Source organism: Microchirus variegatus, assembly GCF_963457635.1.
Source record: "Microchirus variegatus genome assembly, chromosome: 15".
Lineage (NCBI taxonomy): Eukaryota > Metazoa > Chordata > Actinopteri > Pleuronectiformes > Soleidae > Microchirus > Microchirus variegatus.
In genome coordinates, this window is record NC_139816.1 from 24,479,002 (window position 1) to 24,491,309 (window position 12,308).

The 12,308-nt window shown below is 42.9% G+C and overlaps 1 protein-coding gene across 2 annotated transcripts; it reads left to right on the plus strand.

The window, feature by feature from the left end:
- Positions 1–888: 888 nt before the first annotated feature.
- Positions 889–11,421, plus strand: gnal (guanine nucleotide binding protein (G protein), alpha activating activity polypeptide, olfactory type; the record flags this gene model as incomplete). Of its 2 annotated transcripts, none has more annotated exons than XM_083902065.1 (12): positions 889–1,024; positions 1,202–1,274; positions 1,522–1,576; positions 1,657–1,776; positions 2,424–2,551; positions 3,556–3,610; positions 3,683–3,756; positions 3,833–3,891; positions 10,640–10,760; positions 10,838–10,968; positions 11,119–11,186; positions 11,275–11,421. In XM_083902065.1, the coding sequence occupies 12 exons, from the start codon at positions 889–891 to the stop codon at positions 11,419–11,421; spliced, it is 1,167 nt and encodes a 388-aa protein (XP_083758191.1). The 2 variants fall into 2 exon arrangements, with proteins under 2 accessions (XP_083758191.1, XP_083758192.1); XM_083902066.1 differs by having other exon boundaries at positions 2,454–2,551.
- Positions 11,422–12,308: the final 887 nt, after the last annotated feature.

A 12,308-nucleotide genomic window follows, 5' to 3' on the forward strand; every position in this document is an offset into this window, starting at 1 on the left:
TTGTTTGGTGAATTGTTTGTTGACTTGTTTGTTTGTTGACTTGTTTGTTGACCTGTTGTTTGTTGAATTGTTTGTTTGTTGACTTGTTTGTTTGTTGATGTATTAGTTTGTTTGTTGACTTGTTGACCTGTTTGTTTGTTGACTTGTTTGCTTGTTGACTTGTTTGTTTGTTTGTTGACTTGTTACTTAACCTGTTTGTTTGTTTGTTGACTTCTTTGTTTGTTTGTTTGTTGACCTGCTTATTTGTTGACTTGTTGACTTGATGGTTGACTTTTTTTTTTTTTTAACTTATTTGTTTATTTGTTGACTTATTTGTTTGGTGACCTGTTTGTTTGTTGACTTGTTCGCTTGTTGACTTGTTTGTTTGTTGACCTATTTGTTTGTTGACTTGTTTGTTTGTTTGTTGACCTGTTTGTTTGTTGACTTGTTTGCTTGTTGACTTGTTTGTTTGTTGACTTGCTTGTTGACTTGTTTGTTTGTTGACCTGTTTGTTTGGTGAATTGTTTGTTGACTTGTTTGTTTGTTGACTTGTTTGTTGACCTGTTGTTTGTTGACTTGTTTGTTGACTTGTTTGTTTGTTGATGTATTAGTTTGTATGTTGACTTGTTGACCTGTTTGTTTGTTGACTTGTTTGCTTGTTGACTTGTTTGTTTGTTTGTTGACCTGTTTGTTTGTTTACTTGTTACTTAACCTGTTTGTTTGTTGACTTCTTTGTTTGTTTGTTTGTTGACCTGCTTATTTGTTGACTTGATGGTTGACTTTTTTTTTTTTTACTTATTTGTTTATTTGTTGACTTGTTTGTTTGGTGACCTGTTTGTTTGTTGACTTGTTCGCTTGTTGACTTGTTTGTTTGTTTGCTGACCTGTTCGTTTGTTTGTTTCAGGGGCAATGGGCTGTTTAGGAGGACAAACAGAGGAAGAACGTCTGGATGAAAAAGCAAAGAGAGAAGCAAACAAGAAGATAGAGAGACAGTTACAAAAAGAGAGACAGACGTATAAAGCTACACACAGACTGTTACTGCTGGGTGAGACACACACACTGACACATGTGCATGCACGCACACACACACACACACACACACACAGACACACACACACACAGACAGACAGACACACACACACACACACACACACACACACACACACACACACGCACACACACACACACACAAGCTGACTCAACTGTGTGTGTGTGTTTACAGGAGCAGGTGAATCAGGTAAAAGTACAGTCGTGAAGCAGATGAGGATTCTTCACGTGGACGGATTCAACACTGAGTGAGTTAATACTGAACACAGGGACAGACACAGACTTCAAATAATAATGTATCAATAACAGGAAACAGTTTGAAGTTGTAAGAATGTTTTGAATTTTAGATGTTACCGATGAGTTAATGATGAGTTATTGATGAATTAATGGTGAATTATTGATGAATTATCGATGAGTTAATGATGAGTTAATGATGAGTTATTGATTAGTTAATAATGAGTTATTGATGAGTTATTGATGAGTTATTGATTCCAGAGAGAAGCAGGAGAAGGCTCAGGACATCAGGAAAAATGTGAAGGACGCCATCGTGGTAGGTCAAAGTGTGAGGACATCACCACCATGTCCACAGCCACTGCCCACTCATGCTCTGTGTATGTGTGTGTATTTTAGACCATTGTGACAGCCATGACCACTCTGACTCCGCCCATGCCTATTGGTAACCCTGGCAACCAGTTCAGAGTTGATTACATCAAGAGCATCGCACCACTGTCTGACTTTGAATATACAGAGGTAACGCACACACACGCACACACACACACAGACAGACACACACTGACATACTGTCCTCCAGCTGGCCCTCGTACATGTCTCACCTGTCTCACCTGTCTCACGTGTCTTACATGTCTGTTTCACCTGTTGTGAGTCGTCAGGTTCAGTCCCAGATGATCATGTGACTCTAACTGTTCCTGAACTCATCACCAGGAGAATTCATTAAGACTTTGTTTGTTTTAATGATGTTAATGACATGATGTAACAAGTGTGTGCGTGCATGAACATGTGTGTGTCAGAGTGTGTGTGTATGTGTGTGTGTGTGTGTGTATGTGTGTCAGTGTACGTGTGTGTGTGCGTGTGTGTGTGTTTGTGTCACCTGAGGCCTCATTAACAAAACGTCTCCATCCCTCAGGACAACAGAGAAACAAAACAAGCGTCCCCTTGTGTCTCTTAACCTTCATCTGTCGTCTCTGTTTTTGATTGGTCGAGAGGAAACTGTCACAATAACACTGTCGTCCAATCAGGCGTCAGCATTAACCTGCAGACTCACCTGTTACTGATTCACTGGACACAGAAACCAGTTCAGTCCTGCAGCGCCACCATTAGGACACATGTTACACTGCAGCTGCTCAACCAGAATTGATTGATCAGGATGTGTTGATCAGCATGTATTTATCAGTCTGTCTGTCTGTCAGGAGTTCTTTGAACACACTCAGAAGCTCTGGGAGGACGACGGCATCAAAGCATGTTTCGAACGCTCCAACGAATATCAGCTGATCGACTGTGCTCAGTAGTAAGAAAACTCTACACTGTCTTAAAGGGACACTACAGGTTTTTTGTAGTGTGATTGTGGGACACATAGTCAGACATGCCTGTGCTGTGAGCGCCCTCTGCTGAGACACAGTTTCTCAGTAAAAACAAATTTTTTCCACTTAACAAAGACATTTGCCGTGTTTCCACCGCCTCGCGTTGACTCGCCTCGACACGGCATGGTTAAGTTGTGTTTCCACTAGGTTCGGCATAAACTGTGGATCAGTTACCAATACTTAACAACCTTAAAAACGTGGGTTAATCTCCAACAATTACCAGGGAAATGTCTAAAATCTCAATATAACAGAGGAGTCTGGTGTATTTAGCGACAGCACTGCTGATCACAAACCCTGCCGCTGTATTTCAGTCCAGTGTCTGTCAGACGGAGATGTGCTCCTGTCATGGAGGAAGAACTGAACAAATAGTTTTAATTAACTGATTCTAATAATTCAGTTAGACTGAAAACAACAGCTTTACAAGTTACTTGTCACTCATTTGTGTGCCGCGTGTGAAACAGTTGCCGCAGTTTCATGCAGCCTTGTAGTGATGACACCCACACCCACGTCGGGTAGGTGCTATTTTGTAGTGGAAAAACCTAAACCATGTCGTGCCGAGGCGAGGAGAGGTGAGCTGGAACCATCATGGAAAAGGGGCTTGTTGTTGTATGTTCACTGTTGTGTAAACTGAAATTTGTAAACCACTCAATCTCCCACACCAAAGTTCATCGAGAAATTCTGTGATTTTAACATCACAGCACACAGGAGTTGTTGATCCACTGCTGCCTCCGTCACTAAGATCAAATCTCTTTTGTCACTTCAGTGTTTAAAATCCTTGAATCCAGATTCAGTGACACAAAGTGACCACACAAGGCAGCAGTAGACCAGCAGCTACTGCGTCCCTGCAAGCTAAAATCACAGATTTTTTCTTTGAGGTTTGGTGTTGGAGAGTTTTAGAACCAATGATTCTGATTGTATTGGTGTGTTTCAGTTTCCTGGATAGGTTGGATTCTGTCAGGAAGACAGACTACACACCCACTGACCAGGTAACAAAGTGACCAATCAGCACTCAGCTGGGCGAAGACTCGTCTGTTTCATCTTCTTCTCTTCTTCTGCAGGATTTGCTGCGCTGCAGAGTTTTGACCTCAGGGATTTTTGAGACGCGGTTTCAGGTGGATAAAGTCAACTTCCAGTGAGTGTCAGAAGCCCCTCCCCCTCACCTGATGCCCCTCCCACCTCCAGTGTTTTGATGAGTTGCTGTGTGTCAGTATGTTTGATGTAGGTGGACAGAGGGACGAACGCAGGAAATGGATTCAGTGCTTTAATGGTAAGAAACGGCCAATCGGTGATGAGCATGTCATGATGTCATAGAATAGAATAGAATTTTATTTAACTAAGGACAATACAGTTAACATAGTAGTTATATATTTTGCACAGTATATTATAATAATTATAAACACGTTAAAACTACATGCTAACATTACAAAACACGTTAAAATAACAACTACGTTAAACTACATTACACACAATAACAATTATTGTCAAATGATGAATATAAAACATAATCAGTATAATAAAATATAAACTTGATAAAACTATACTAAAACACAACATACAAGTCAAAGAAACCTAAAACAAAGAATGGGTACAGCTCTTAACCTCTGTAGTAAACAGTTTTGGTTATAATATCTGATAATCAGAACTTCATGATTGTCCAAATGTAGTCTTATGATATATTTTACAGTTCTGACTCACCTCACTCCTGGTTACTCTGGTTACTCACAGAGGTGGGTAGCAACACGCTACATTTACTCCGTTACAAATACTTGAGTAACTTTTTGAATAAATTGCAATTTAAGGAGTACTTTTATTACAACATACTTTTACTTCTACTTGAGTATATATTTGAAAAAAGAACGGTACTTATGTCGTTCCATTTGGCTAGTTGACATCCATCCATCCATCTTCTACCGCTTATCCAAGGTCGGGTCGCGGGGTTAGCAGCTTGAGCAGAGAAGCCCAGACTTCGCTCTCCCCGGCCACTTTGTCCAGTTCTTATACTGAGGCGTTCCCAGGCCAACCGAGAGTCTCTCCAGCGAGTCCTGGGTCTTCTCCGGGGCCTCCTCCCAGTAGGACGTGCCCGGAACACCTCACCAGGGAGGCGTCCAGGCAGCATCCTAACCAGGTGCCCGAGCCACCTCATCTGGCTTCTCTCAGTTCGGAGGCGCAGCGGTTCTACTCTGAGCCTCCCCGGATGACCGAGCTTCTCACCCTATCTCTAAGAGAGAGCCCAGACACCCTTCGGAGGATACCCTTTTCCAGCCGATTCACACCCAGCTGCAAACCGCTCCAGTGAGAGCTGGAGATCACGGCCCGATGAAGCAAACAGGACTACATCATCCGCAAAAAACAGAGACCCAATCCTGAGCTCACCAAACCGGACTCCCTCAACACCCTGGCTGTGTCTAGAAATTCTGTCCTTTCTGTTATGAACAGAATCGGTGACAAAGGGCAACCTTGGCGGAATCCAACTCCCACCAGAAACGGATCCGACTTACTGCCAGCAGTGCGGACCAAGCTCTGGCACTGGTCGTACGGGGACTGAATGGCCCTTACAAAGGGTTCCAGAACCCCACACTTCCGGAGCACTCCCCACAGGAGTCCCAGAGGGACACGATCAAACCCCTTCTCCAAATCCACAAAGCACATGTAGACTGGTTGGGCAAACTCCCGCGCACCCTCCAGGATGCTGTAGAGAGTGTAGAGCTGATCCGCCATTACACGACCAGGACGAAAACCACACTGTTTCTCCTGAATCCGAGGCTCTACTATCCGACGGACCCTCCTCTCCAGGACCCCGAAAAAGACCTTACCAGGGAGTGTGATACCCCTGTAGTTGGAACACACCCTCCGGTCCCTCTTCTTAAAGAGAGGCACACCACCCCGGTCTGCCAATCCAGAGGCACTGTCTCCAACGACCATGCGATGTTGCAGAGATGCATCAACCAAAACAGTCCTACAACTCTCGAGCCTTAAGGAACTCTGGGCGGATCTCATCCACACCCCGGGGCCCTGCCACAGATGAGCCGTGTGTCGAGGTGAGCCCGACTATATCTATTCGGAACCTCTCAACCTCGCACACCAGCTCAGGCTCCTTACCTATCAGAGAGGTGAAGTTCCACGTCCATAGAGCCAGTTTCTGCAGCTGAGGGTCGGACCGCCAAGGTCCTTGCTTTTGGCTACCACCCAACTGCATTGATCCCACAGGTGGTGAGCCCATGGGAAGGGGCTTGTTGATAGTTGTTACTTTATTTTTTATAGGTTTTTTTAAATTACATGTGAAATCTCTTTCTCTCCCTGAGGGACGTCTTCAGGCAACATTTCTATAAGTTGGCTATGGCTTGCCAATCAAATGCAGCCAGTTGGGTTACATAACGTACCGTGGCACCAGCTGTTAGCCGCAGGTTTTGGCTCCAAGTGGACTTAAAACACACCAGCAGCACGTTGTTTACCGTGTCGACACCAAGGCTCTGGTCTCTGGGTTTCTGTTGTACACTCCGGACACTGGGTTTCAGCTAACAGGGCTCTCAAGTCTCACGCATTGCATGTGACAGTCACGCTTTTCGGTCTTTTGTCATGCACTTCCACCACACACACCTATCTATCGCTATAGAACCGGGAGGAAACTGCACGTGCTTGCCTTCTTTACTACTGAACAGTGCTCACTTTAGTGGTTACTCCACCTTGTGGCCCAAAAGGAGAAACCACATCTCTCTGTATGTGCTACTTCTCAGCATAAAAACTTGGGCACAGATACTATTTCGTGAGCTACACTGCATCTTTTCATGTATAAAATGTATCCACTGGACACGTAAATCGTCTGAGGCTGGAAGTTTGTGTAGAAAAATACAACACTTCGCAGACTTCCACTCTTCCAGATACTATTGCCGTCATCTGCACTCCCCCGTTTTTTTAGAGACAAAACAGAGCTCCGCAAGACACCAATTCCAGGATTGTATCATTGTGACCAGCAATGAGTGCGGAAGTCAACATCACGTGTTTTATCTCCTGTAATTAGACTGAGGCGGACCACAAAAACACTGAGTCATCTTTTTTCACACTTTGCCTACTCATAGGGCCTCCAGAGTCCCAAATATAAGTATTACAATTATTAGAACTTTAATTTTGCATAATATGTATTAAATATTAGTTTGAGAAAACAAAGAAGAGTGAAGCGCTCTAAGTTATACTTAGTGCTGGACTTCTAATCCATTATTTCAGGCTTGGTTTTTGGATGCATTCTGGGCATTCTGAGACTTTTTGAAAGACCATTATGGGGACTCATGAAGTAAGGGCAAGTAACTCAAACTGGAAAACAAACAGAAAAAAACAAAATTAATTACTGGAACTGTATGTACTTACATCACTAAAGTCAAGGCACACAATGAAATACAGGAGATCCGAGTAGATCTTAGTAAAACGTGTTGACAGATTCTCAAGAGCACACTCTTCAGCTGATCTCTTTAGTTAACTGCAGGGAGTTCATAATCTACAATCGGCGACCGGCCGGTCAGTCAGAAATATTCCGATTTTAATAAGCCGATCAAATGCACCCGCATCGCGCAGCATCAGCAACACACGTGCACGTGACTACACGCACATGTAGTAGAGTGTAGGGCTGGGCGGTATACCGGTTCACACCGAATACGTTTTTTTTTCTGTTATGATATTAATTTTTAATATACGGCCATACCGGTGTATTTGATAACACAACATCCGCGCACCCGCAGCGCTGCTGTCTGCTTTGCGAGTGAGCGCTCTGCATGTAAACGTTTCATTAATGTTTATATATTTGTTTCAATCAGTGAATGAAGCCTGTCATATTTGGGACAAGAGTCAGGACCTTAAATCACTTGCACAAAAGTTTTGATCAGCACTCAGCATTTGTTTGTCATTTAAACCTGTGTAAGGAGAGAGCGAGGCATTTTGTCACAGGGCGGGAGAGAGAGAGAGAGAGCGAGCGAGTGAGAGTGAGCTCTGCGCTCTTGGTCATTAGTTAATTTACTTATTTGTGTGTAGGTAATATGTTGTGAAATATGTTTAAACTTAAATAAACTACATATGCAGGTAGTTATGTCTAGTTTCATTTGTCCTGTTATTGACGTCATGATGTCATCACCTGACAGTCTGGCTGATTGAAAGCCCACAGATGCAGCGGATGCAACGCACACCAGATGCGCGATGCAAATACTATGATAATATATTTTAATATTTTTTAGAGGGAATATTCGAATATCATTTTTGAGCAATTTTTTAAAAATCGGAATCATCCCCAAAAATGGCAATCGGTGCATTCCAAACTGATCTTGGGCGGACTCTATGGACAGGCGCGTGCTGGCCGCAGTTTATGCGTGCGTCATCACAACATCGTTTCGGTGGTTACTGGGGGAAACAGGAGGAAAAAATAGGGCGTCTTTAGGGTGTCCTGCCTAAAAGTAGGGCATATAATTTCTTATTATTTTCAGTACAGGTCTCCCGCACGTCTTGCTGGCACATTACCGCAGTCCCACAGTCAGTCTTATCCTCAAACTTCCCACTAATGGGCCATTGATTCTGTTGAACACTGCGGTTATATCCTGGTTGCAGCGAATGTTGACTGATATCTTCTCCCTGGCACCTGTGGGTGGAGAGACTGCAGCTCTACAGGTGTGGCGAGCCAGCACAGCCGCTGGGGATGCGAGGACGCACGTTTAAGCGAAAACAGAATCACATATAGGCTGCTATAGTAACTTGACAACAGCTGAAACTTTGTGATATAGATATAGCAGCTGCTACGGTCTACAGCTTTTTTTCTCTCCCTCCTGCGCCGTTCTTCCTTATCACCACTGCGGGCCGCACTTAAGGGTCACATAGAGTGGTCCTGTTGCACATATATGTTAGTTATGGAGGTCTTCTTACATATATTAACTTGTTTTTATGGTCAAAAACCTCCTAGTTGCTGTAAACTAGCCGATAGAAATCCTCTTTTCTGACAGTGTTTTTCAGCCGCGATGTTTCAGAGTGAACTTTCACCCCCAGAAGACAGAGTCTTGTGATTGGCCAGTACTATCCAGCACATCCGTTCTCAGAAGCGCAGCGCCCCCCTCTGGAACGGCGGATGCACTGCTCCTCATTATCAAAACATTGTTTTAACAGTGTTTAAAAATAGCTTTGTCACGACTCCCCGCCGCAGTCCCTTTTATGACTTTAAACCGGAGTCAGACACAGAGTCAGAAGACACTGTTGCTCGTGAAACACCTCCACAACGGACGTTATTCTTCTGCGGTTGTACGCAACCGGATGTGCCCGGACTACCGCCCGGAGCAGGACGATCGGTTGTTCAGGAGAACCGCTGCTTACGTAACTATTACGGGATTTTCAGTGATCTCGTTGAGCCCCGAGATTACAATAAAACACAACGTTCTCAGCAATGGCTGAACTGTTTGTTTCGAGCCGTCAGGCTTCATAAACAAGGTAATGACGCAGATACACACCAAAAAAAACTTTAAATTAAACTTTGATATCAAGTGGGAGGCCACAAAATATCATCCGGGCCGTGTGTCTGAGACTACTGATTTAAAACAACTGACCAGAGGTGGAAAGTAACAAAATAGATTTACTTAAGTTACTGTATTGAATACTTTTTTGTGTATTTTGTACTTTTTAAGTACAATTTAAAATCAGGATTTTGTATTTTACTTGAGTACGTACTGACTTAGGGTGCTTTCACACCACTAGTTCGATTATTTGATCCTCACCAGGCAATACAATTGTTATTATGTAACATATGACTCCAGTGTGGTCCGCTTTCACACCAGCAAACGAACCAAAATTGGCCCGATTGACGTTTCATCACTGTGTATATATCTTCCGGTAGAAAAGCGCCAATTTTGACTCACTATGGAGCAACACGTTTGCACGTTGCTACTTGATCTGATCTTCGTTTATTACATTCTCTGTATTGGCCATTTTTGGCAAAATATCCAATTTGAGAATGAGTCGCGGCTGCGTCTGGAGAACAATCTGCTGATGCACTGGAGTCGGCGAATACGTATATCGCGTCATTTCAGGCAGAGGAGACGCGCTATTTTCATGAATGCGGTCGTGCTAACTATGAGACGAAGATTGCTCCAAAGACCTACAAGGTAGGCTATGTCCATGGCATTTACTGCAGAATATGGTTCGGACCCAAGTTCGCGTTCTCACCAGAGGGACCGCACTAGTCCGACATTTGGTGTGGAGTCAAGCGTACAGAGACCACCTCTTTTTGGCGGTCTCGGTCTGCTTGATATGGTGCAGACCCGAGTGCGATTGATGCTTAACACCAACGAAAGCGAAACAAACTAGAGTTTTTGGTTTGAATGGATCGTTTGGTGCGCACCAACTGCTGTTGGTGTGAAAGCGCCCTTAGCTACTTTATAAATCCTATCCGTTACTGAGTAAAGATAAAAATTCAGCACAATGAAGACCTACAGGAGGAAAAAGCAGAACCAGACGAATGATGATGTGATTAGCACCAGCACTGGCGCGTGAATATAGTGCGCCAAAAGTAATGTAATATCCTGTGTCACGCCGGGCGCGTGAGCTCCAAAATAGTTTTGGATTTCTGAGCCCTTGTCATATTTCTACTACCCTCACACCCCACACAAAGTAACTAAGTAACTTTTACTTAAAGTACATTTCAAATGAACTACTTTTTACTTCTACTTGAGTAATATTTCATCAAAGTATTGGTACTTTTACTTGAGTACAATATTTTAGTACTTGTTCCACCTCTGCAACTGAGGTTAGATTTTACTGATTATGTGTTTATCAAATTTAAGTTGTGGGTCTAAGATTCTCACTAAAAACCTCCTGTCATTCATGTTTTTGTAAAATGACATTAAATGCAGGTAAATCAAGTAAACGATTACGCCATCGGGCAAACTGTGACATCGTCAGGTAAACGATGGCGTCATCAGGTACGTGATGACATCATCAGGTATGTGATGACATCATCAGGTAAATGATGACCTGTATTTCTGCTCTGAGTCCAGATGTGACAGCCATCATCTTTGTGGCAGCGAGCAGCAGCTACAACATGGTTATCAGAGAAGACAACTCCACCAATCGACTGAGAGAATCTCTGGACCTGTACAGATCCATCTGGACCAACAGGTTCTGCTCTGTGATTGGCTGTGACTGACTCTCTGCTCTGTGATTGGCTGTGACTGACTCTCTGTTCTGTGATGCAGGTTTCTGAAAACCATCTCAGTGATTTTGTTCCTGAACAAACAGGATGTTCTGGCTGACAAGATTATGGCGGGAAAATCTAAAGTGGAGGATTATTTCCCTGAATACACCAACTACCAAGTTCCTGCTGATTGTTAGTGCTTTACTACATGTTTTTAGATAGTATAACATATACAAAAACGCAGGTGTATTGTGTGTGAACATATAAAAACACAGGTGTGAGCATGTATAATAACATAGGTGTGTTGTGTAACGTGTGTGTGTGTGTGTGTTGTGTGTCCAGCTGTTCCAGACCCTAATGAAGACGCCAAAGTGACTCGAGCCAAGTTCTTCATCAGAGACGAGTTTCTGGTAAAGTCTTTAAATGTTTCCAGTAACATTTTGAATAAAGTGACGCAGTGAATGCTTGAAATGATGTGGTGAACTGTGTGTCTCTCAGAGGATCAGCACGGCGAGTGGAGATGGGAAACATCACTGTTACCCTCACTTCACCTGCGCCGTAGACACAGAAAATATCCGCCGTGTCTTCAACGACTGTCGAGACATCATTCAGCGCATGCACCTGCGCCAGTACGAGCTTCTCTGATTGGCTGATGCAGTCACCTGACCTGAGACAAACAGCTGATGTAGAGGTTCCTAAACACTGGGTCTGGACAAATGTTTCAAAAAACATGCATATAATTAAGTTGAAACTAATTTTCCAAACATCTCTTGGAAAACTCTTTTCTAAACATTAGCTTTTACAGCTCTGACTGTTAATGAGTAACAAAATTCACTGTCATCACCAGTGATTTCGGTCTAGTTTGATGTTTTTTAAAAGTGAGTCTTCATGTAGAAAGTTTGGAAAACACTGATGGTTTTAACACATTTCTGTACCTCTGCCTGACACAGGGGATTGTGGGTAGTGTAGTTCTGAAGACATGGTGTGGTCTACCTGCTGTTGCCATAGCAACATTGACTGTCGTTGGAAGGGCTGGAATTTAGAAAAATAGCTCAGACAAAAATATATATATTTTTTCATGTTTTTGAACTTGGGGTACATTAATATTATTGTTGTTGTTCTCATTATTATTATTATTGTTAATATTATTATTATCATTATTAGCTCTTGACTCTGGATTTGTAATTATAGCTTCCATATGTTAAGTGTGTAGGTTTCTTAAAAGTTGTCTCGTTTAGCAGTTTTATTAAAGTTTTTATAATAAATGATGAATCTGACGTACAGTCAGTAAACACCTAATTTCTTCGTAAAACACGAAGTGTCTGAATGTTTCATAGTCAATTTGACTATTGATTGTTTATTGATCAGACAAAAGTCATCAATATCTCAGACTTTGTAGTTAGACATTGTAAACCACTCACTCTCACACCAAACCTCATAGAGAAAATCAGTGATTATAGCTTGCGGGGACACAGGAGCTGCTGGTCTACTGCTGCCTCGTGTGGTGACTTTGTGTCACTGAGGTCAACCTG